A 26,943-nucleotide genomic window follows, 5' to 3' on the forward strand; every position below is an offset into this window, starting at 1 on the left:
TGCCTTTACTTCCACATTTATCTAATCTTATTATAGGAAAACAGACACAAGAATGTTGATGACAGCTCAAAAATGCTGGATTCAGGATGTTTACAGGTACATTTTCATTTAAAAGTCCTACAGGCTTATTGACTAAGGCTAGACAGCAATTCATATGATCCTATTTGGTGCATTTTCTACCATGGTCCGGAATCATTACATGAACACAGCCAAGGACTCGGTCCCAACTTTCAGGAAAAAGACCACAAAGAAGAAAACCAAGGTGGCTATTTGGTCCCTCCCCCATCGCCCTACCCCCACTCCCAATTGATAATTTGTGTCCTGGAACTGGAAACAAAAGGTGGAAATTAGAGGCTGCAACAAATTAAAGACTTGGAAGAAGTTGGTGGAAAGTGGCACAGTACACGAGTAAGGTCACTGGGCTTGGGATGGCAAGGGTGCTGCATTGAAAGAGCATCCACGGGACCAAGTACTTTTAATGTCTGGTGGTGTCATTCCCTCAACAACTTTAGAGTATCTGTATGCGATAATAAATAGATCAGTTATGTAATAAGGCAGTGTGTTGAATATGCATTCATCCTGTGGAATGAACCACCACAGAGAGAGATACATGATACCATACACATTCTTTAAGTTTTCTTGTGTTGTGTTTGATTTGTTTGTTTTCAAGGCTATCCAGGCTAACTCTTCCCCGGGGATTTCCTTGGAGAGAAGAGTGGTCCGCTGAGGCTGGTTTGCTTAACCTCTCCTTTATCAAGAGATGATGACTGGCTTTTAAAGAAAAATAAAGCTGAAGGTTGTTTGATTTTTATTTTTTCCCTTTTGGTTGCATCATTCTGAGTGTTTTCATATAAACAACAACAACAAAAAAAAAATCACAACCAAAAAAAAAAAAAAAACCAAAAAAAAAAACAAGAGTTTTTGATGCGTCCAGTTCTTGTATCCTCAGGATGTTCCAGATGTTTCCAGGTAACTCTGTAGTTTACGGACTGTGGTTTTGTCCAGCGAGCAAAGATCAAAATCAAATGTTGTGTTTGTGATATGAAAGTGTCCAGTTTCTTCTATGAGGTTCACAATCTAGAGGAATAAAGAAGAGAAAGCATGGGCAACAGGCAGCAGACATCCAAAAGCAAACAGAGAGATGGAGAGGGTCAAATAAAGAACCAAGAGTCAAAGGTTCTTCCATATGACAGGAAAGTCCTACACCAAAAATAGCACCAAAATATCTCACAGCCAATTTGGTAAGTCAAGCCAAAACTCCCAATAAGAACAGATTACCTGCTCTCATTTTTCATATCCTTTAAAGTGATGCCTGCTCTCAAGTCATCAACAGAATACTTTACTATGGCTAGGTGGTTAGGGTGAGACAAAATCTCAAGACACCTGTAACAATTAGTTACTGATTCAATAGAAAGTGACTATACTTAATTAATATGAAAAAAATTCTTTTTAGCAAAACTATATACATAGTATGGATATGTATATATCCATAATGATCATTTTTTCTGATTATATGATTTTTGAAAATTTATAAAATACAGGAATTCACAAAAAAGAAAATAGAAACCATTCACACTCTTACCCCCTGATGACAATGGGCAGTGACTAAAAAGGGGGCTCAAGGGAGCCTTCTGGGGTACAGGACCTATTTGGTTATTTGATTTGGATGCTGGTTATTAGATGCATTCACTTTGTAAAAATTCATTTAGTTGTATGCTTTGCTATGCTTCCACAAACATGAATAAAGCATATATTTATTATATCTTTGTTGATTGAGAATCTGGGGGCAACAATTATTATCTAGGAAAAAAAAAGATATCCTTGTTTCTCCACTTGGGATAGTTACACCTCATTTCTTATTTTGTTCACTCCAACTTTCCGAAAAATTGTGAAATGACGTGGTGACAGCATGCTGTTCTCTCGTCTAGGTCAGGAGGACACTTCTGAAGTTTCAGTGTTAAGATGATGTTGGTTAATGGTTTGGAAGAGTCTTTCATCATGTAAAGTGTCTTTCTGTTCTTACTTCATTAGTAATTTTGTCAGAAATGGATGCAGTGCCTGGAAAGTACAGACTTTAAGGAGGTTTGGTGTGAGTATGTAAGAGGAATAGGGATTGGTTTTAGCAAGAGTTGTGACAGAGAGAGGAAAATCAGCATCAGGATGATAGAAAAAATATTTTCACAGAGTGGATGCTTGGCAAACTTCAACTTATTTTTAATTCTGTTACTAACTTTCTATCAGTTGCTTCTTATTCTTTTTAGTTCAATCATCTTTAAAAAGAGAATCATTTTAATTATTTAGCCTAAATTACCAAATGCTAGGTTCAAAAATAGCAGAACTGAAACTTTTAACCTTCTCTTCTTATAATTAGCTTTCTTTAAAAATTTTGTGAACTATTCCCTGTGGATCAGTGGCTCTTAAAAGAAAATGTACACCCCACTCTTGATGTAATTTTTTTTTTTTTTTACTTCTATAGAAGCACAAAAGACTACTAAGCCTCAATCCAATTAAATGTGCAACTCCAGATTGAGCTGTTTTTGTTTCATGCATTCTCTGGGACTAGTTTTTAGACCTGGATCTATGGTCTCACAGACCTGGATCTATGGTTTCAAGAATAAAACAAGTTACTTTCACTGCGGAACCATGACCCCTGGATACTGCAAACTAACTCTCCAATATCCATTTATCCATTTTTCTTTATTAACAGAAGCAAAATATTTTAAGAGTGGCAACAAGTTCAGCTAAAATGTCACCTCCCCAGACCCAGTTTCAGTGCTTGGTAGACACTACTCTTTATAGTTGATTTGTAAAAAGTCACCAGGCTTCAGGAAAGTTCTTGAAAAGGATGTGGACAATGGGCATGTGTTCTTTGTTTTCTGCCCTTTCTCTTGTCTGCAATAAAGATGCAATGCTTGAAAGTGCAATAACTATCTTCCCATCAACAGGGTGAATGTAATGTATGAGAGACGGTAGAAGACAGTCTGTTCTCAGTGTCATTTTTTTTTTTTTTTTGACAGGCAGAGTGGATAGTGAGAGAGAGAGGCAGAGAGAAAGGTCTTCCTTTGCCATTGGTTCACCCTCCAATGGCCGCCACAGCCGGCGTGCTGCAGCCGGCACACCGCGCTGATCCGAAGGCAGGAGCCAGGTGCTTCTACTGGTCCCCCATGGGGTGCAGGGCCCAAGCACTTGGGCCATCCTCCACTGCCTTCCTCGGCAACAGCAGAGAGCTGGCCTGGAAGAGGGGCAACTGGGACAGAGTCCGGCGCCCCGACCAGGACTAGAACCCGGTGTGCCGGCGCCGTTAGGTGGAGGATTAGCCTAGTGAGCCGCGGCGCCGGCCCTCAGTGTCATCTTTTAAGCCAACACATCAACCATGTATTACTAACCTCTGGGCCTACTGCTTTATGTACATGGTGGTGGCTGAGGAGAACTCTACTTGCCTAACCAGTGAAGCTAGGGTTCCCTTACATGCATCCAAAGAGTATTGGAGATTTGCCCAATTATGGTTAACATACATCATTCATGTAGGAATTTATCACACAAGATCTTACTATTAGAACTAAAAGACCTAAAAATAGATACTCATTTGTTTTATTTGTTAATAGCTAACAGAATTTTCCATAAGTCACCTACACACATCTATATACAAACAGAAAGACAAACACACAGGTATATCTACACATACAAACTTACTATGTCAATCATATACTTACTATATCCTTAATGTCAATTGAACTAATGTATTTTACATAGAAAATTATTTTATTTGTGACTCTGCATAGAAACACTATGGACCTGATGAAAACATGTAAAATTCAGAACTGAAATAAATAATCTCTTCAGAGCTTTTTTCATTTCAAATTTATGTAATGGGAACAAACAACAAGTACAACAGAGTCTGATACCTCTCCCCAACTAGCTGGCTAGTAGGTAAGCAACAAAGCATTCAAAATAGTCTTGAATTTGGCATATGAACTTCTGACTCTGCTTACCGTCTGAATGGCACTGAATGGAACATTATAACACCGAGCTTCAATTTCCTCATCTGTAAAATGGGATAATGCTACCTGTTCTACTTATCAATATCAGGTTTTATAGAGGATCAAATAAGAGATGATAAATAAGGGTTCCTCATAAACTCTAAAGTGCTATATGATTATGAAAACTATAAAAATAAAAGCATATCCCTTAACTATTTGGGAGGTAACTAAACAATACCTAAATTGTCAGACCTGGTACTTTTTCTTCCTTTCTCCATTGACTGTTTAGTTCTTCTACTAGCACAAAAACAGAGCATGAAAAACGTCAGAAAATAGAACTCAGAAAAGACTTTTTCTTAAATTTTTTCTTAAATCTAATAAAAATGTACATGGGGAAGGAAAAAAGGAAGATGAAAAGATGAAGGCAAGTAGTTGAAGTGAAGAGCTAAAAACTGTTAGGGTGGGTGGTAATAGAAGTAGGGGCACTTTCCCTTTAATTTGACAAGTAACGCACCCTTTTAAGAAAACAGCTTTCTATGATTCAATATAGCTGCTCAGTAATTACTTGCCAGTAAATAGAAAACTGGGCAATAAAAGTTCTTCTAGAAAAAAAAAGTCATTTAATTTTAAAGCAAATAAACACCCTTGCCCACTAGGAAACTCAACCCAGTCATCTCATATGCACTGTAATATCCTGTCCAGTGCTTCTATCACCAGTCTTCTGCTCTTGCAACCAGCGGGACCTACCCTGCCTGCAGCCACATGCACACAAAAACAGAAAGGAGATCAGATAACTCTGACTCAATGAGCCCTGTGGTTCCATGGGAACCTGTAAGAACACATCAAGGAAAATGCAGACATAGTCTAAATACAGCCATAGTGGCAGCAGTAGGGGGTTGGGGACTGCTTGCCAAAGGGAACAGCATTAATGATTTGAATTATTAGAGCATGTACCCATGTACTCAATTAAGTAAAGACTCCATAAAGAAAAATAAGTGCACATTCCTTTCCAGGAATCCTGATAGTTAGAAAATCAGAAACACAACATTAGCATACTTTATTCCAATGACACAAGCCACAAAGCCTGAAAACATTCAACTAGTCCCTGAAAGATTCTACTCTGCCTTATTAGAGAAACGCCTTCTCTGCTGATATAGTATTGCTTTACTTTAGTGTCATTACCCTGTATCATACTGCAATAAATAATCCCCATCAAAAATAATAATAGAAGATAAAACCTGCAGATAAAGGAAGCAGGCAAGGGTGCAAGGTATGTCTAGCAGTTGAAAAGGAAGAATGTGGAAACTGCTTAGCTCATTCTTTTGATGCTGCTTGTTGTGTAAACGTTTGTGATGGACGATTTCCTGCTATACCAGTCAGCCTTTCAGGGAGTACCACGCAGCCGGTTAGTTGTTTTAAACAGGGTAAGATCCACTGTTAAATCTGTGGCTCCCTCCCTCTCCCTGGATTTTAATTATAAAAACATGGATGTGTAATTTTTAGTCTGATCATTTTTTTTTTTTTTTAAACCAGGGTTCTTTCCATCCAAGCAGCCTCTTCACTGAGTGGGAAGTAAAGAACAACCTTTTCTGAAACTACTTCTGCCTGGAGTAGATTTGGTCTGAGATAACGTTGGTCTTTCTGCAGAATGGCCTTGGGTATGACCAGGAAATGCTGTGTACACGTGAAAACATGTACTGTACTCTGGGTTAAGAGAAAGGCCATCAGGATCCCATCTGCAAGGGTGCTAGACAAGACAGATAACTTTCCAGGATGGAGGAAATCATTCTCAGGGAGGATTCTCTGTGCTGTGAGAAACAATACTCCAATGCACACTCACTCCCCTTTCCTTGAAGATAATTCTATAGAATAATAGCTAGTATCTAAATTGATAAGCTATCCTCTAAGGAAGTCTGGGTTTTCCTCAGAATTTTTTTTTTTTTGCTCTCAACTAGGATGCAAATCTAGATTTTAGAGTTCAATCTCTAGGGAGGTTAGAAGTGCTCAAACTCACTTTGCAAATAAATGTGGACCATGTGGTTTTAAGACAGAATCAAAGTGGCAATGAGTCCAGGGTAGTCAGTTCTCCTGGTCTGATGGTCTCCATGCTAACACATTTTCACTCTATGGAAAGGTGGCTTAGGCACACAGGTTCTCTTGACCCAGTGCTTTCTGTTCATTACACTGGACACAGAGTGCCAGGACTACATGTTCTCAGAGTAAAACAAAGCTGTTAACCACTTTTTGTGAGCCAAATAAAATTGTCATATCAGATTTCTGGATAGGATGCATTTAACAGACATGGACCTAGGATATGATCCTGGGTGCACCCTGCTTCAGGTGTTCCAGTCCGCATGCCGGAGAATACATAGTCTTTACGGAATGCATTCCACGAGATGAGCAGCCCTCAAGGTGGAGAATAACGTTAGTCCTCAATAGTGTTATGTTTTACAATAGGAATTAATTAAGCAGTAAACCGTGACAGGACATGCATCATGGTATCATAATCACAAGCCTCAGCTGCATTACAAGGCAAAAGGCCAAACACTGAGAGCTTTCAACCAGCCTGGGAATGCAATTAGGGTGAAATGCTGTGTGCCCTGGAGTGCCTTTATGCCAGGTTAAAAATTCATAGATATTACTCTCTCCCTCTAGGATACTAAAATAATCGACTTGCATAGAATTCTCAAGTAAGCTACTTTTTGTTCACGATTCTTTCAAAGGTCACACTAGAGGACAACATTAAATTGGGAATGGCAATGACACCCCAAGGTAAGACCCTGCCCAAGTACCTATTATCCCTGACTTGTTGTCTGGACTTTCCTTGTAAAGGTATCCCAATCCTGACCAAACATCTGCCTCACCCTCCTCAGAGGCTCACTATTTGGGGATTAATCCCTTTGATATACAAGTGTTCCACAGTGGTTCTGACTTGGTGTTGGGAAGAAATGGAAAGATCAGCTAATAGATTTCCCAGGAACATTCAGTCAAGTAGCCCCAAATAATCGGTAAATGGCAGGCAGAACAATTTTCAGTTCTATAAAAGACATCTAATAAAGTGGAAGGAAATATTAGCACAAGGTATAAGGGTATCTCAAAAAGTCTATAGAAAATGTAATTAAGAGATATTTTGTTTTGAGACAAAAAGTTTTGAAATACATACATATGAGGGAATACATACATATGAAAAATACATACATATGAAAAATATTATGAAAAGTATGCATGCATTTAAAAATATTCTTTAAACACCAACTGAGCCTCCAATTCCATTTTCCACGAACTTTTTGAATCTCCTTCTTACTAGACTATAACTAAGGTATGCGGCTCACTCCTGCTCTCCTACCCATATTCAATTAAAAGGAAATGCAAAAAAATGCAACTTATCCACAATTAAGAATCTGAAGTCTGCAGTCTTTTGTTCAAATCGAAAACTAAAATGTTAAAATCTTATCAGACCAATCAGGAAATCCGGCAAGTATGAAAGTGGATATTTATAGATTTAAGCAAAAAAGTACACAGAATATAAATGTGACCATCAGCCATTAAATGTTAAAAGAAAAAAAAAAAAACTACGCACAGCTGGAGTAGATTAAGTACTAACTTCAAGTCATTTGAAAGTAGTAAAAAAAAAAAACAATTCAAACAGTGAAACAATCCACAAATGGGCTCTGGAATTTAGAACACAAAGCCTTCAGCTTGGGTGTTAAAAATTCTTTTATCAATAGCCACTGTTAATGCAACAAAGGTATATACTGTAACTGAAAACTAAAAACTATGCTATCTTCTCAAAATATCAAATGTACTAACAGAAGTTTCCCTACTTCACAAATACCCTGCAGTTGAGTTTATAATAGAATGTACACTGTACAAGATAAGGGAAATGAAGAAAATATTTATTTTCCTTAGAATAGCATTGGCAAAAGGTCACTAAATTGAATCACAAATGTTTATAACACTTGACTGAAATTCTTATCACTGTTTTCCCATGGAAGCAGAAGCCAGGCCCCAAAGGTTTCTGCATTTCTACCCTCCCCTCTCTCAGCCCACATTACAACATCAGCCAATTGAGGGATTGCTACATCCCAATATCACCTCCAAAACTGCTCAATTTTCATCACCCACAGCACCAGAGGAGGGAGGTGACCACCACAGAGCTCCAAACCAGATTTCCAGGTGACCTCCATAAATACTTGTACATGTGGCATTACCCAGGTGGACTGGTGGGGGCTGCCTTGGCCTCAAGTGCTGTCACACCACCCCAGGACACACTAGGTTTTGCAGTTTCTGGAAAGGGTTGCACTTCTCACCTGCTGCAGAATGTGTCTTTCCCTTAATGTCATCAGCCTTCTGTGAAGCTCTACCAGTTCATCTAGGTATGCCTGAAAAAACAAGGGAATCCCCACAAAGTACAAGCATGGTCAGAAGCAGTTCAAAGCCAGACAAGTAAGAACATACAAGCAGCAGTTTGAGGTTGCTCATTCTACCATTCTGCCAGACTGTGTGGACTCAGTACCCAAAGGCCTCTGCAGATTGAGTCTCCATTGGCCCAACCATTACCTTTATCATGCCCTCTTTGAAAACCCTTGGGGGGTCAGTTCTTGCATTTATTTGTTTTCAACAAAATTCAAGTCAATAGAAGCACCTTCCTCCAACAATGCCTTTCCATAGAGTTGGAGAAATTCAATGCCAAATTGTGAGTTGAAACATAATATCACTGTCTACTCTTTTCCTTCCATCCCAACAGGCTTTTGATAAAAGGAAAAAGTTTGAGTTTGAACAAGGAAGTATCAAAGATCACTGTAAATTATGTCAGGGCAAATTATTAAAAAAAGAAAAAGGCTTCCTGGTCATACAAGTATTGCTAGCAAACAACGCATGCAAGTGACAGAAGGCTAGAAGAATATTTTATGAGAAATAGAGACCATTATGCAAAGCATCTGGTTTGTGAAAAGCTCCCATGAAAGCATAGAGGGGTATCTCTCTGCATATGCTCAGATTCGTGAGTCTCTGTTAGTTTAACTGCATGGGTATCTCAAGCACTATTTACAAAGAAAAGATTTGTGAAGCATAAGAGAGATCCACATTGACCTTGCAAAGCATGATAGGGTCCTGCCATCCAGGTGACTTAACCCCGACCAAGGCCTGCAGTCAGATTTCATTCTCACGGAGTGTATCATGCACACCACACGAGATCTGACTTTTTTTTTTTTTTTTTTTTTTTTTTTTTCTGACAGGTAGTTATAGACAGTGAGAGCCAGAGAAAAAGGTCTTTTGGTTCACTCCCCAAATGGCCACCACGGCTGGCACTGTGCCGATCTGAAGCCAGGAGCCAGGGGCTTCTTCCTGATCTCTCATGCGGGTGCAGGGGCCCAAGCACTTGGGCCATCCTCCATTGCCCTCTGGGGCCACAGCAGAGAGCTGGACTGGAAGAAAAGCAACTGTGACTAGAACCGGACACCCATATGGGATGCCGGCGCCCAGGCGGAGGATTAACCAAGTGAGCCACGGCGCCGACTGAGATCTGACATCTTGCTCACATATATCTAAGATTCCTTAACCCAACCATCTCTGTCACGATTCTCTTACCTTCCAAGTTAATGTGCCTGAAATCCCTTGGCTAGAAATGATGAAACTAGAAACTGGAAAGTGACGGCATAAGGCTGAGCTTAGTACCAGAGATACAAGCAAGATATGGAAAAAAATTAAATAAACACAAAGCACCGGGATGAAGAATTCATTATTTGGGAATCTTGGGCACTTCTGATGAGGAAAATGAAAGTAGGACCAGCAAAGATGAACAAGAGAAACACAAATAAAACCAAGACGTGTTGGTTTGGCAGCACACATATTAATGGACTAGAAACCTACCTTATCACATTCACCATTCTTTATTTGCTTATCTGATTTGCTTTGCTTTATTGGACTTTTCACTTCAAGAATCTAAGGATCAAAGGGGACAATGTTAAATTTTACTTCAAGTACATCTTTCCTAACTAGACATATAAATACAGGTATACACCGAGTGAAATGTCATACAATAGCATTGCTTTTCAAGTGGCATTTCTCCTCTACACATTTTGTTCATCTTACTTCTGTGGAAAATAAATTACTTTTGTTGAAATGCTGACTCAGGGCAATAGCACTTAAAAAAAAAGTTGATGATAAGGAAATTGATCCAAGCTTCCAGGCCCGCCTCTCTCTCAGCACAAAACTCTCACACATGTACAACAGCTGAGTTCTACTGACAGTATAGTACCCCTGGGCAAGAATTCCTCCTACTCATTCTGCTGTTTCAGCGTGACTACCAGTACTCAGGACACCAGGAATGATAAAAAAGAACACCCAGATGCCCTTCTTATTACCTGACTTTCAGGTTTAAAAGTTACTCATGCCCAGCAACTGTCTCATCTCCAGGATCAGGTGGATTCATAGGCAGCAGCAGTTCTCCAGAACCGCCAGGGACTAAACCTCCTCACAGCCCACAGAGGAGGACTTTGCCTCTTTTTGGGTGAAGAATGTTGCTTTTACACCAATAAATCAGGTGTGGTAAGAGATGGGATTGAAAGCATAAAAGAAGCACTAATTTAAAGGTAACTCTGCCTCGTTTTGGCCATCTTTTCCTCTATGGGCAATGTCTCTAATATCTCCTTTTGTCTTCATAATCATAGTACTCCCTTTTCCACCATGCATAATTAATTTATTCCAAAGGTTCTTGCAGGGATGAATGACTGCTATATCTCAAGCCACATTGCAGGGGCAACACAAAACTGCTCTTCTTCATTCAATCTGATCCCAAGTTTAGATCCTCACCCTATGTCTACACCCCGTATCAACAGGAAGCAGCCAGAAAGAAACTGGCCCCCCATCTCCTTATCTATACTCAAGAGTCAGGATTGATGGAACAAGGACATAAGCCTCAGCCATTTATGTTCTTGTTCCTGCCTTCTTTCAAGAGACCAGTTCAGTCTCACACCCTGGGCTGTTCCCCACCCCAACCTCTGCATTCTTCCCCAGGTTTGGAGGCCAGTGGGCCAAACTTGAAGAACCAGTGTGGAGAAACTCATCTCTGCCTCCTGCCATCCACCTCTAGTTCAGCCCACTTAAAATATAGATAGGTCCAGCCTGTGGGGGTCTGGGCCCTCTGCCACGTGTTCAATCTATGTACATGCTGGCAGTTGGTTGACCTCTGTGAGTTTATTTTCTCTGAATAAATTTGGTATGGTTGCAAAAAAAAAAAAAAAAAAAGAAAAGTTACTCATATCCAGTGAATCGTTGTAGCACTGGAAATGAAAATGCTGTCAGCTCCTCTGGTTGCTCCCAACTCGGGATGCACCAACCCAAGAAATATTTACGGGCTTCAAGAAAAGATGTGTTAGCTAATCACATTTTCTTTTATCTGGAACGATGACAACTAAAGTTATGAAGAATAATGAAAGCTTTGGTGGGGACCTATGTATCTAAATGATAAAAAGGAAAAACAAATTATTATTTAATAAATGTAACACATTTATTAGACAGGATTCTCAAAAGTAAGGACTAGGCAGGAAATATTTTTAGATGGTCCTTGCTTGAAAAATCTAAGAACCACTAAATTAATGATGAGTTTACAAAAGTATATATACATAAAAAGCAAAATAATTTGTCTTTTTCATTATAACCTTATTACGAAGTTAGCTGTTATAATTGGAAACATATATTAAAAAGGAAAATGCCAAATAAAGGATTTATTTTAAGAAGTTTTACATTCCTACTCTTCTCTTTCCCCATCCTTGTCCTAACTCAGTCACAGTTTTGTTCACAGATCTCCCACATTCCATTACATGAAGACTGTAAGAGTAAGTCCACTATGAATCGATAATGGCAAGATAACTGATTGGGCTCAGAAGCCTAAGTTCAGGTCCTAGCTTATTATTAATGTTTTTGGGGCTCCAAAAATGAAATGAGATATGAACAAGATGATTCCCATTCAGCCTTAAAATGTTACACTAAAGAGGTCAACATTTTACCTGCTAGGACTGACACTGTGGCTCAGTGGGTTAAGCTGCCATTTGCAACACCAGTATCCCAAATTTGAGTGTAAGTTTGACTCTCAGCAACTCTGCTCTCTGCTAATGAGCCTGGGAAGGTGGTGGAAGATAGTCTAAGTACTTGGGACCCTACCATTCATGGGGGAGAACAGGATGAGGTTCCAGGCTCCTGGTTTTCTGCCTGGTCCAGGCCTTAGCCATTGTGACCTTTTGGAGAGTGAAGCAGCAAATAGAAGATCGCTCTCTCTCTCTCTCTCTGCCTTTCAAATAAATCTTTTAAAATGTTTTTTTTTCTTCTTCTTCTTCTTCTTCTTCTTGAGATCAGCCCATAACATTCTGGAAAAGCCCAGATATTTCTGCAAGGATATATTTTTCTTTGACTTGAGAACAATGCATGGGTAAGAGGCGTGTTTCTAACAGTCTTTCCTGGGAATCACACTTAATTTCTTCATTTTGAACATTAAGATAACCAAGGGACTTATCTGACCAGGCTAACTTAAAATACAATACTTTTGGCAACCCAAGGAAATTACTTAATAGCAGAGGCAAGGCAATCATTTTTAACGTGCTCTGTTGTAAAAGGAAACCAAACACTGCACTACATGCAGAATTTCCTCCTCTCTATTGTTGTTGGAAATGAGACCTCAAGGGAAAAATCAGTGCTTAGAGACCTAGAAGTAAGTAGGTCAGTAGATGGCACTCCTCGACAACTCAGATACCACTGGGTAATGCAGAGGATCCACTGAGACTTCAGGGGAAGGGAAAAACAGAACAGTGCCTGCCTGCTTGCCTTGTGCCTTTGAGAACTGAATTGTGTTCCCAGCATATCCACATCCCATCCCCTTCAGAGTCCTGCTCCACAACTCACTGTACTCCGGGTGCCAAAGTGACTGAGGACATCTATTGCAATGGAACTTCACTAACTAGCTTTAGAGTCCTGACACCTTCGCTTCAAAGCAGAAAACAGACCATTTGGGCGCTTAAGTCCCACCCCACACATTCCGTAAATGCTACAGCAAAGAAGGCCAAAATACATTGAAATCCTAGTTTCTTTCTTTTGAAGCTGCAGTGGCAGGAACAAAAGCTCCGGGTGTCAGTGACCCGCCTCAAGTTACTGAGTGGCTGCCCAGAGAGGGCTCAGCTAATCTTCCGTCTTTGATCTCTCTCTGCTCCAAAATAAACAGCTTTGTCAAAACCTCATTCTGAGAGAGCTGAGCTATTCTGAAGACAATTATTTTATTTATGACCATTTCTTATCTTTAGGGAAACGATTTCAGAATATAAAAGTACAACACCTTGTCTTCCACGGGCATATTTCAAACCAGTTTAACTGGATAGATTCTTTTTAATTTCATTCAAAATGCCTTGCAGCCCACCAGGTGATTTATGATATTCTGAATATTAACTTAGGTCCAGTGGATCACTTCCTTCCTTCAAATCCTGTTTCTGCACACACACACACACACACACACACACTTCTGGCTAAGAAAGATGTGGTGCTTTGTTTTTGTTTGAAAATTCACATAAGGGAGGTTGGGAGTGAAAAAAAAATCCCTTCTGGTTACAAGGGTGCAATGCTTTATATTATTCTCATTAAACTGTACAGAGGGAAACAGAACCAGCAGGCTACTTAGATGCACCATGTATAGATCTCCCCTTCCCTGAAAATAGAATATCATGTTTAGTAGCTCTGTTGTCCTTAGCTTGAGGATAAGACTTGAGAATAAAATTTTCAAGATTTTATTCTTTTCAGAATCCCTTTGTGAAAAACAATAACTTACTCAGTTGTCGTCAGTTATGGCTTCTCTACTGTTGGGTCTTTGCTGATAATCATTATTAGCTCCTAATAATGCTCAGGTTAATTACTTGCTTTGTTGACAGTGGACTTTGTTCACTTTTTTTCCTCCAAGTAGTTAGAAAATGTCTAAATTAACTAGCACATTCCCTCTTTTTTAATCTCTGGAAAATTTCAAAAAAGGCAATAGGCAATTCTGTTTTGTCTGGTTCTTCACCAAAACTTGAGAGACGATTATCAATCTGCAGCTTGAGAGGCGGGGTAGGGATGTAGGTCATGGTTAGGCCTTCTTGGCATGTTTTTACCTACTTCATTTGATATGAAATTTCAGATGTCTGTCTCTCATTCACATATAGAACTAAAACACTTTCCAGAGTGAAACTTAAATGAATTCTAGGTTTCTACGAAATTATTACTATTTCACTCTGTCAGCACAGAGAGCTAAGACATAACAATGTTTTTGTTGTTGTTGTTTGTTTGTTTGTTTTTTAAGTTCCAGAACACTGACTTAAAGGAAGAGCATCAAATCTGATCCCATGCAGATGATCTGAGGGTTAGGATACCAGTGCTAAGCAAAATCTTAAAAACCCTTTCATGGATTCTCAGCTCTAAGCAGGTAAACACTTCTTTGGACATGTATCCTACCCCAGACTGGCTAAAAGTGAAAGCATATGGATTTCTTATTATGCTTATAAGTACACGGAGAAAGTGACATATAACTGAGTAATACTGGCAGATAGATGATTCACATGTGTGAAGCTGCATTTTCAAACATGCCAAGGAACTACTGGTATGCTATTTAATCAGATAAAATAATTTCTACTAACTCCAGATGGATGATACCATTTCCTTTTGCACTTGTTTTGCAAGACAGGTTAAAAAAAAAAAACAGTTTGATAAAAGAAAAAAAGGAAACTTTAATGCAAGGGCCAGCTCAAGACTCTCTCTTCAGAAAGGGTTTAGGGCAGCCACTAGGTTTGAAGGGCAGGAAAGGAGCTTATCGGAGCTGCACTTAGCAAGAGAGTCCAGGCTCAGCCTTAGTCAGGAGAGATGCTGATGGAAACTAATGAGGGCACAAAAGGACCCTGAACTCCTGACATTGCCACGTTGCTACGCTGATGTATCCTAATTGTCATACACCATCCACTGGAAGCAGAAATAAAGCCTAAATTGGTTTCAATTGGATATAAAAATGTAGGAAGGGTCCAAATTCTATTCTTTTGCCAGCTGTTGCTGAAGCACAGATTTAAAAAAGGATCCCAAGTTATCTGGTTAGCCAGCTCAGTGTTCTTCTCAACTGATTAGCCACAGTGTTTATATCCTTCCTCTTTTTACTTTCCCTGAAATGCTTGACTTGTGGTGATGAAAGACGGCATGGGTATGGCTGGCCCTGGAGATGGAGAGAAGCAGGGACAGCAGGGAGCCAGGTTGGGGAATAAGAACTTACGAACTTGTTGAATACCCTGCCTGCAACAGTTGACAAAGTTGGGCTTTCATTCACAAGTAGGACACAAAGAAACTGCAGCTGAACTGTAACTGGTGTAAAGAGCAACAGCACAACTCCTACTTAACAATAAAGGATTTAAGTTGTAGACAAACTTTATAAATGAAGAATTTTAAATGTTGAGAGATCTTAGGCTTTACACAAAATGCATAAAGAGAAAGTCTTCAGCTAGAATACAATACTTTCCAAATGAAAGAAAGATCACAAAGGCAAGGGCAAAACTAAAACTGTAGGATACTTAAACAGAATAATTTTAGAAAAATGCAGTCCTTTAATTTTCAAAGTAATATTCATGTGGTAATTTGAGTTAAGCAATTATTGTAGCAGTGTAGGAAATCTGTCTAAACAAAAATAATTGGGACTGGCATTGTAGTATAGTGGGTATAGCTGCCAGCTATGACACTGGCATCCCATAAGGATGCTCCACTTCTGATCTAGCTCCCTGCTAATGCACCTGGAAAAAGCAGCAGAAGATGACCCAAATGCTCAGACTCCTGCCAACAATGTCAGAGATCCAGAAGAAGCTCCTGGCTCCTGGCTTCAGATTGGTGCAGTTCTGGCCATTGTGGCCATCTGGGGAGTGAACCAGTGGATGGAAGACCTCTCTCTCTCTGTCTCAGTCTCTCTCTTTTCCTGTACCTCTGACTCTCAAAATAAATAAATATTTAAGAAAAAAGAATAATTTACATAATTAGAGTACCAATTTAATGTGCAATGAGACTTATACATTACTCATGATACCTGAACAGTTTTTTTAAAATTTTTTTAAAGTTTTATTTTTATTTATTTGAAAGAGTTACGGAGAGAGGTAGAGACAGAGAGAGAGGTCTTCTAACTACTGGCTCACTCTCCAGATGGCTTCAATGGCCGGAACTGCGCCAATCTGAAGCCAGGAGCCAAGAGCTTCTTCCCGGTCTCCCATGTAGGTACAGGGGCCCAAGGACTTGGGCCATCTTCTACTGCTTTCCCAGGCCATAGCAGAGAGTGGGATCGGAAGAGGAGCAGCCGGGACTAGAACCGGCGCCCATATGGGATGACGGCACTTCAGGCCAGGGCTTTAACCCACTGTGCCACAAAGCCAGCCCTTGAACAGTTTAATAAGTGATAAAAATACCCCAATCATATCTTAATTTGCACAAAAGCTCTTCATCACAGCCTTTAAATTTCTGCCCAGAACTTATCCAAATAACTACACTCTGAGATGCTTATCAAATGAATAAGCTTTGCTTTAGCTCAATTTGTAAACGTAATAAAGAGTATTATTTTCTCAACATTTTATTAATTATTCCTTACAAGTCCTGAGTGATGATCCTTTGTTTCTTGGACAAGAAAACTGAGGCAGAGCACCTATATTAGGCATCTACCATCAACTGAGCACCAAACAGGTACGGTGCACTGCCTAACATTCTTTTTCTCAAAAAACAAACAAACAAAAAAAAAACAAAAAACATTCTTTTTCTATTTTATCTGTCAATCTCCCAATAACCTTAAAGGCTAATGTCATTTGCAGATGAGGAAACCTAGTGTCAGAAGTTGAAGGTGAATCAAAAGTAGTAAATGCATGAAATTTGTATACCTTAAATAAAATAGAAATAGCAAAGTTGGCCCCAAAGTCATAACTCTTTCTAAGTAAGCCACCTACTTAATATTGAGGAGTAAAATATACAAAAATCAGGAGTCAATGATCAACACATTTTGTCACCCCCTCCTTAAGCCTACATCTAACGGAGGACACTCATCCTCTCAAAAACTCAGAGGAGTTCTGTTATTGCAAGCATGTGTTTATTCCTAAGATTGTGGATGCCCACTTATTTGCCATCAAGAGGGACTTGGTTTGAAAGAAAGGTGTAAAAATTTGTTTGCTCTGTAAAAATTATTACATCTAGTTCTACAGAGTCTGGAAAAATGCAAATCCCACAATTTACCTGGTTGTTGTTGGTTTTTAATAAGGGTGGTGGAGGTTCGTGATGTAGGGGTGAAGAAGCAGAACTGCTTTCACTATCGCTGCCATCACTCAAGCTAACTCTGAAAAGAGAGAGAGAAGTCACACACATCACTATAACTATCCTTGAAATATCCATGGAAATGGATGCTCAAGGCAAGGCCTCCAAACAGTCACCACTGGACAGCTCATTTTTAACTCACAAATTCTACCAGGTTCAGCATTTACTTTGCATCTGGAACTGTGTAAAGTACTTTGTCTGCTACTTTTCTAAGAAATAGACTTGGGCTAGATCACTAAGCTGGGGTCACGGAGGTATTAGCAGTGGCTCTATCTAGAATTCAAGCCCAAGCAAGGTCACCCGAAGTTAGTGCTCTGTTACTACACCAACATGTGAGGTGCAGCATGTTAGAACCACCATTCTAACTGTCACAATTCAAGGCTCTCTAGTCCTGAACACTGATACAGCAATTCATTGGAAATACACTACAGCAGCATAAGAAACAGTCTGTTTGGGATAACTGCTTTAGAAAATACAGCATCTTTAAATCATTGAAGACAATAATAACAACAGCTCCTCCTCTACTTTTTCCCTTTCAGATTAAAATTTTTCCTTTTAGCCTGAGAGGAGTGAGTTTTTTATTCTACACTGCTGAATGTATGTACTCCTTCAGAAACATCCTTCAGTGTTTGCTCCCTCTCTTTGGTTTAATAGTAACCTAATATAATATTCTCAGAAACAGAAAGTGCTTTAGAAATCAGGAAAGCTTTTCTTTCACTCTGAATAGGTAATCACATTCAAGCTCTATTATATATTCAGATAGACAAGATACAAGATAGGAAATGAAAAGGATACACTGGGACATCCGTTCAGCAAAAACTGATGGAACTTGTTTTTCTTAACTAAATTACATTAATGAAGTGTTCAGTTGAAGCGCTGCTGTAAAATGCTTCTTGACTGAAGTGGAAGGCTGAGTATTTAAACTGATTAAACAGTTGAGATTTCACAAGTGCATTGAAGATCAAATGTTACACTGGTGCTGCTGTGTTAACAGCAAATGTCAGGCCAGGAAAAAGCAAAGCACCCCAACAATGTGTATCTACAGTAGACAACTCACAAACATGTATGAATTCACCCACACTGACTCAGAGTAGTGGTGGTAAGAGGGTGGGTGACAGCTAACCACAGAATATCCAGATATTCTAAATAACAATTTGGGAAATTGTCTAAACAGGTCATGCAATTTTTTTCATGAGCTAAACTGGACAACAGCCGGTGTTCAGGATTTTGTTTGGTGTTAAGTTCCTTAACCCCAAGTTTCAGTCCATTTTTTAGGATTTTTTTCCCCCACTACTGGTTCCCCTCTTCTCAGATAAATGACTTCTAAGGAAAATGTTAGAAGAGCAAGGACATATGGTTCTTTTTTTTTTTCTCTCATGCAAAAGGAATATGGACAGGTGAGTTTGGGAAACAAGACGTAGAAGCAAGTATTGTGTGCAGCTGTGAGGAAGAGTCACTGAGCACTCTGATAGGGCACATACCCTACAGAGGCTCTTCTCACAGACACTAAGGAATTGACAACTCAGAAGAGCACATGATCTGTCCAGACTGGGTTAAGACTGCATTCTTTTTAGGAATGTTAGGGCCTTCTACGCAGTCATGGATAATGGGAAAGATGAAATGCAATATATCATAAATGTAATTGGATTCTAAGTTTAAGTAGATTCATATTTTTCTACTCAAAACACATTAGAGTAAGCACACCTATTTGTTTTCTTCATGATAAAGAAAAAATCCTCAAGGCAATTTCAAGTTGACTATTAATTATAAGTGACATGAATTACCATCTTATAATGTGGCATTATGCCTCACAGCATTAAAGCTACTTAAGGAACCTAATTGTCAGCACACTTAAAAGGAATTTATTTGCTGGAAAACACACACAGGTGATCCTAGTTTTAATTAGGTCACACATAATTCACTGGAGCCAATTATGTATTTCTAACTACAAACAGCAAACACATTTCTTCAATTCTCAGCCTACCTCCAGCAACGAACCTACACAGATTCTTCAAATGAAAACAGACTTCATTTAAACAGTCCTCACACTTGGTAAATACTTTCACTAGCAAGGACTTCTGAAATGACTTTTTTTGTATTAATTTTAGAGGAAAAAACTCTTCTGTCTGAGCAAAGGGAAAAACAGTTCCCTATAGAGATGATAGAAATCCTAAGGAACCTAAGCTTTCAATAAATGTGACCATTTACTGCCTTGGTTTTGGTGTTTCACACCTTTGTTGTGATTATAGCTGTAAGTCTAGTGAAAAGGTCTGATTCCAATGCAAAAAAACCTCTTCTCAAAATACTTACCTGCGACTTCGGCTGCCTCCTCTATTTACAGGTCTCTCCATTTCTGAGTCATTGTCATTATCCTCTGCCTCATCTGATTCTTCCTCATTGTCATCAGAATGCAAATCTTTCATTATAGACCTTAAAGGACCTGAGCAATGAGAGTGAATCACAGACTGTCAAACATTAGTACTCTTTCAAACACACTTAGCCATATCAGAAACAAGAGAATGCTCACCAGTGCTGAACACTGGTTTAAAATAATTGTTCTTCTATATATTTACACAATCTACAAGATTAAATTTGATAGTTTCTGGAATTCAGCCTCTGTGAAAACATTATTGTTTTCATAACAGATTCCCCAAAATTCTCATTAAAGATTATCCATTTTCTAGCAATTTTTTTTCCTGTAGATTTTTCTTCACTAAGAAAAAATATATCTAAAAAGAAATATAAAGGTCTATTAGTAAATTGAATGTTTTGTTAGGTTAATCCATGTATTGAAAAGTTGAGATTAATAAATCACTGTGGTTGTAACTTGTTCTTGGCAATGCAGCCTTTGTGTGGTACTTTTTGATCTATTAAGGTTTAGCTGTTCCTTTTATTTCAAGGTCAATTTCAGGTCATGCAAGTATTTCAGTCAAGTTCAGATTATAAAGTATTTCAATTCCATGGTGCAATGTCCTATCTCTGATCTTCATATTGATCTTGGGCACAAGGTCTTATTGCAATAATTTCATGCAGCCAATTTTCATTTTACTTTTAAGAAATTCCTGGCAAAATATCAGCATCTATTAACATAAATAAGACCATGTAATAAATCAGGTGCCCAGAAACTTCAAGATAGTATCCAGTAGTACATGGAGGTAACAATAAAATTAAAAATCAAGCTGTGACTAATTTTATCCTAGGATAGGAGAGGACAGAACTGAAAACACACACACACACACACAACACTCACTCATTAGTGTGGCTTATTTTTACTTTTCTAAATGTGAGGAAACAAGGTAGTTTTTTTTTTAATTTTAATCAAAGAAATTGTAAAGGGAATAAATGAGAGAGGTACTTTCATTCTGGATTAGGTAATTCCTAAAATCTAATCTATGCTAGAGACATCTAATACCAACTCAGAGTAAAATAAGTATTGACTCTTGCAATCTCTCAGTCTGTAAAACCCAAGTTTGTCTGCTTTTGTAGCAGGCTTATTTCTTTGGAAGCCAGTAGAAAAGGATCTCTGAATAGCCAAAATGATCACTGTCTTTTATTTAGGAAGTCTAAGCCTTAGTCCAAACACACACACCAATTAAATCCTTTTTAAAACATACAAGACCATTACAATTTCAGTGTAATCAAGGAAAAAAATGACATTTAATATGATGTTAAAATAAATTAATTGATAATAATACTTTTTTCATGTAAAAATAGCTATATTTGAAGATTTTACATAAACACACCCAAATGGAAAATATAATTAAATATTCTAGTTCAAATTTATTTATTCGTAATTTGAGTTCATTCTTGAGTAGAGGTAAAAATATATTTAACTCATCAAATTAACATTCGCTTAAAAAAGTCTACTAATCTGTAGAAAAGTAAGTACAATGAGATATGCCTAGGAGGAAGAGTAAAAACATATTTCTCTATGGAAAGCCTCTTGAATTCAGCTTTTGCTATTGCATTTCCTTTGGGAACCCCCTGAAAAAGGCTGTGTCTATAATCCTTTTGTAAAATGGGAATCTGATGGCAGGGAATGGAAAAAGGGGAATTTCTAGAGCGTGGCCTCATACATCAGAACAATACTCAAGTGCATTCCTAGGGGAAATAAATGCAACTGCATAAAAGCTACGTTATCATTCAAATAGTAAAATAGTAGAATATAGGTCATAAATCAACTCATTAAGATGTTTTATGAGAAAAATGTCTCCTAGTTTGCCTGGGAGATGTGGATACCTTGTTGCCTGGTCTGGGATGGAGTGAAGCTAGAGCTCGAGCTGGAGCTGGAACTGGCAGGACTGGGTTGTTCGGACTTTAAAGAAGAAGAGAAAGGCATAATCAATAAACTTATGAGACACTAGACATCGGACATTGAAGACAATATTGTTGTTCAAAGCATGCTTTACAAAAACAGTCTGATAGTGCACAAGAAAGATGACTACAAATTTCATTACATCAAAATACTATAACACAGGAGAGTCATGTCATGCTTTGTTGTTGTTGTTATTGCTTACCATATTTTTATTGCATGCAGAAACAAGTGTATAAACCAAAGGATGAAGGGATAAACTGGGTGTTACATGAGGAAGGAGGACCTGGCTTTAATTTCACTCCTGTTTACTTCCATTCAGATCTCAGAAAAGAGATACCTTGATTACCCTTTCTGCAATGTTTGATTGACTCAACTGGTTAAAACATAGAGGTAATGAGGCCAAGGTCATTAGTTCAATCACATTATGAGCCAGTTAATTTCGCTCTGGTCCAAGGCCATGACCCAACCCTAACCCCATTTATACACAGTTCACAAATGGAGACCAATGCTTACAACAAGACTCAGCCAAGTCCCACAAATGAGTCAAGGGAAAATGTTGTCACTATTTCAAAATAAAAATTATCCTTGAAATCCACAGCCTATTAATGGCAGAGAACCTATGCCACACACATACCCCAATCTCTTAATATCAATTAATTTTCTTCATCCTTTAATCCCCAGAACAAGTTCTATATCCTCCTTGACCCATCCAACTCAGTTTTCTTCCAACTCCAAATCTACTGAAAATGTATTAGATAGATCACCGGTTTATTAGACATGCTGCAGTATTGTGCTGTCTCTTATGTGTATTTTCTTCCCCAGATACAGTAGACTGCCAGCACTTGAAAAAGCAGCACTCGACCTGTCACATGCTTCTTGTTATCCTCTCATACTTAGCAAAATGAACTGCATGCAGCAAGCACTCTGCACCTGTGACTAAAGGCACTTCATTGTGCCCTCTACTCCACTATGTGTCAGTTTTATGAGACTTGATAGTAGGTAAAGACAGGTAAAGCACATGTGTACACAGAAATGTGCAGAGAAACTGATCATACCACCAACACATTTGTACTTTTTGCATATTTAGGGCTAAATTTATTTTAAAATAACTTAGAGTTGGCATTTGGTATAGCAGTTAAGCTGCCATAGACGACACCCTTGTCCCATACTGGAGTGTCTGGGTTTAAGTTTCTGGACCTGCTCTACATTTCAGCTTCCTGCTAATGTATACCCTGGGAAGCAGCAATTGATGGTTCAAGTAGTTGGGGCCCTGAGACCCATATAGCAGACCCGGATTGAGCTCCTGCCTCCTGGCTTCAATCTGGCCAGGTGGAGTGAACCAGCAGATGGGAGATCTCTGTCTTCCCAGCATTTAAAAATAAAATAACCAATTACTGTTGATATAAGTTTGATTGTATTAGTGGACTGTTTCTACCCCATTTCTTGTGTCCTCATGGTCTCAACTACATACCCATGTCATCTGGAAAATATTTGACGTCTTCCCATTTATAAGATACATCTCCTTTCTGCTTCCCGCAATGAGTGATCAAGTTGGAGGACAAACTAAGAGCACAGTCTGAAGCCAGTAACTGAAGGCAAGAATCTCAGTTCAGTTTTTATGGCACTTTCTCACTACTAATATTTTTCATCTCCACCCCACTCCTAGTGCTGAACTCCCACCCTGTCTCCTTAAGAAGCACCAAATTCCACCCATCCTCCTCCAACTCAGACACAAGGAAGCACTTTTAGGCATTCCTAATGCACACTTCACATCCTCAGGCTGGATGGGAAAACAGGTGTCAGCAATCTACCACTCATTCTGCAGGAAAAGAGCCAGACAGGATCTCTAATGAGCAGCAGGCGGCCCACCAACCCTTCACCATTGCAAGATTTACTTGAGAATTGTAGTACAATGTCCTACACATTGCTGCTTGCAGTCCACAAAGAGCTGGTTTACAAGTACAAATGCCTGTGTGAGGTACTCTTCATTTCTGTTGAGTGGCTCTTCCACTGTTGAGCCCCAATGGTGAGTTACACAACTGAAAGGGCATTCAGCTAGCATTTATGAGCAATGCCCAGCTGTAAAACAGTTCTCCCAGGCCTGCAGGGTACTCCTTTTCCTCTCCAAGTTGCTCTTTTCAGCTATGAAAAGTGCCTGCAAATGGTATTATTTTGATAGCTCTGGAAACCATCTGGGAGCCAAAAAGGAGGTTTCCTTACAGCTAGCAGAGAGTGCTAGAATTCCCCAAGCTTCCTGACCAACACACGATGCACTGGATTTAAAGGAGCTCTCTCCCAGAGCTCTTTGCTGGGAATGACATTAACCAGGACAACAAGAGGACAGTGGCCACCTTTCCACACACCCTACACTAAACGTGGTCCCTCTCTCTCAAGCATTTTTTTTTTTAAGATTTATTTTATTTGAAAGACAGAGTTACGGAGAGAGGTAGAGACACAGAGAGAGGTCTTCTAACTACTGGCTCACTCTCCAGATGGCTTCAATGGCCGGAACTGCGCCAATCTGAAGCCAGGAGCCAAGAGCTTCTTCCCGGTCTCCCATGTGGGTGCAGGGACCCAAGGACTTGGGCCATCTTCTACTGCTTTCCCAGGCCATAACAGAGAGTGGGATCGGAAGAGGAGCAGCCGGGACTAGAACCAGCGCCCATATGGGATGCCAGCGCTTCAGGCCAGAGCTTTAACCCACTGTGCCAGACCCTCAAGCATCAGGTTAATGCAAGAACCAAACCTGGAGTAGCCTTCTTTTAGCTTTTTTTCCCCCCATAAACAAGGTTAATAATTGCATAGTTGCTAATCACCTGAAAGCTGACACATTGTAAAGAAAATAATGCAATGGGGGGAAAAAAACTTTTATTTAACACTTTTGATTAACACCCTGCCTCTTCCACAAGACATCTGAGAGTTTACAATGGAAGACATATTAGTTCTATAAGAATATTCAAATAGGAAATTTAAAGTTGCCAAAAAGGATAAATGTTGAGCAGCAAAGCAAACTCCTGGAAGCTTTCGCAGTCAGGGAAAGCATTTTGTGGAATTTTAGGGCAGCAAATCTCACTTTCGTGAACACTGGTATCACTGGAGGACATATCAAAACACATACTGTTGTCCCACTCGAGTTCCTGATTCAGTAGTTTAGGGGGGTGTCATGGGACAAGAACCTGGATTCCTTACAAGATCCCAGGTAACACAGTGTGGAGACCAACCACACTTTTGAGAACTAGCCATCAAGGACCCAGAAATTGACAGCCATCCATGCTAATCAGAATCAGCCAGCAGAAGTCTACACATGAGGAGATCCTGATTTAACAGGTTTGGAGAGGAGATCCAGGCATGCTGATAAGAAGCTCAATTAATGATATTAACAAACCTTCCAAGTTGAGACCAATGATTCTAAATTTGTGTTAAAAGCAAAGAAAACATATGATATTTGTCCCTTTGGGACTGGCTTAGTTCACTCAGCATGATGTTTTCCAGATTCCTCCATCTTGTTGCAAATGACTGGGTTTTGTTATTTCTGACTGCTGTATAGTATTCTATAGAGTACATGTCCCATAATTTCTTTATCCAGTCTACTGTTGATGGGCATTTGGGTTGGTTCCAGGTCTTAGCTATTGTGAATTGAGCTGCAATAAACATTAATGTGCAGACAGCTTGTTTGTTTGTCAATTTAATTTCCTTTGGGTAAATTCCAAGTAGTGGGATGGCTGGGTCGAACGGTAGGGTTATCTTCAGGTTTCTGAGGAATCTCCAGACTGACTTCCATAGTGGCTTAACCAATTTGCATTCCCACCAACAGTGGGTTAGTGTCCCTTTTTCCCAACATCCTCTCCAGCATCTATTGTTGATAGATTTCTGAATGTGAGCCATTCTAACCGGGGTGAGGTGAAACCTCATTGTGGTTTTGATTTGCATTTCCCTGATTGCTAGTGATCTTGAACATTTTTTCATGTGTCTGTTGGCCATTTGGATTTCCTCTTTTGAAAAATGTCTATTGAGGTCCTTGGCCCATCTCTTAAGTGGGTTGTTTGTTTTGATCTTGTGGAGTTCCTTGATTTCTTTGTAGATTCTGGTTATCAACCCTTGATCTGTTGCATAGTTTGCAAATATTTTTTCCCATTCTGTCAGTTGCCTCTTCACTTTCCTGACTGTTTCTTTTGCAGTACAGAAACTTCTCAATTTGATGCAATCCCAAATGTTAATTTTGGCTTTGACTGCCTGTGCTTCTGGGGTATTTTCCAAGAAGTCTTTGCCAGTACCTATATCTTGCAGGGTTTTTCCAATGCTCTCTAATAATTTGATGGTGTCGGGTCATAGATTTAAGTCTTTAATCCATGTTGAGTGAATTTTTGTGTAAGGTGAAAAGTAGGGGTGTTGATCAGCTCTTGTCCTGACGGTTGATGTACAATGTAATACTTTATCCATTTTAGTATTTTTTTGTTCTAGTATTATTGGTTGAACTCTGTAATTAACACACAATTATTCTTAGGTGTTTAAATTTTAACTGAAAAGTGATCCCTGTTAGGAATTTGGAAAACATTATGCTGAGTGAAATAAGCCAATCCCAAAGGGACAAATATCATATGTTCTCCCTGATCGGTGACAACTAACCGAGCACCAAAAAGGAAACCTGTTAAAGTGAAATGGACACTATGAGAAACGGTTACTTGATCAGCCGTTGCCCTGACTATTTGACTGTTGATGAACAACTTAATACATTATCCCTCTTAGTATTTTTTTTTGTTTGTTTTACTTAATACTTTTGGTTGAATACTGTAATCAATACAGTTATTCTTAAGTGTTGAAACTTAACTGAAAAGTGATCACTGTTAAATATAAGAGTGGGAATAAGAGAGGGAAGAGATGTGCAATTCGGGACATGCTCAAGCTGACTTGCCCCAAATGGTAGAGTTAGAAACATACCAGGGGATTCCAACTCAATCCCATCAAGGTGGCATGTACCAATGCCATCTCACTAGTCCCAGTGATCAATTTCAGTTCACAATTGATCATAATGATAGGACTAAGAGCCAAAGGGAGCACATAAACAAGACTAGTGTCTGCAAATACTAGCTGATAGAATCAAAAAGGGAGAGAATGATCCAACATGGGAAGTGAGATACACAGCAGACCCATAGAATGGCAGATGTCCTAAACAGCACTCTGGCCTCAGAATCAGCCCTTAAGGCATGCGGATCCGGCTGAAAAGCCCATGAGAGTATTTCAGGCATGGAAATCCAAGACACTCTGGCAAAAAACAACAACAACAACAACAACAAACAAAAACCTACATGAAAGATC

General features: G+C 39.2%; 1 protein-coding gene across 4 annotated transcripts in view; it reads right to left on the reverse strand.

Moving 5' to 3' along the window:
• Positions 1-791: 791 nt before the first annotated feature.
• MLLT3 (MLLT3 super elongation complex subunit) overlaps positions 792-26,943 on the reverse strand; it is a 392,438-nt gene continuing 366,286 nt past the window's right edge. For all 4 annotated transcript variants that reach the window (XM_070052927.1, XM_070052921.1, XM_051857400.2 and 1 more), the window contains 6 exons: positions 21,552-21,627; positions 19,623-19,752; positions 17,235-17,334; positions 9,852-9,923; positions 8,291-8,362; positions 792-1,077 (listed from right to left, as the gene is read on the reverse strand). In XM_070052927.1, coding sequence (XP_069909028.1) covers positions 946-1,077; positions 8,291-8,362; positions 9,852-9,923; positions 17,235-17,334; positions 19,623-19,752; positions 21,552-21,627 — 582 coding nt within the window. In that variant the 3' untranslated portion in view covers positions 792-945. The remainder of the gene's footprint in view (positions 1,078-8,290; positions 8,363-9,851; positions 9,924-17,234; positions 17,335-19,622; positions 19,753-21,551; positions 21,628-26,943) is intronic.

The sequence above is a fragment of the Oryctolagus cuniculus genome, chromosome 1, assembly GCF_964237555.1.
Source record: "Oryctolagus cuniculus chromosome 1, mOryCun1.1, whole genome shotgun sequence".
In the NCBI taxonomy this organism is placed as follows: domain Eukaryota; kingdom Metazoa; phylum Chordata; class Mammalia; order Lagomorpha; family Leporidae; genus Oryctolagus; species Oryctolagus cuniculus.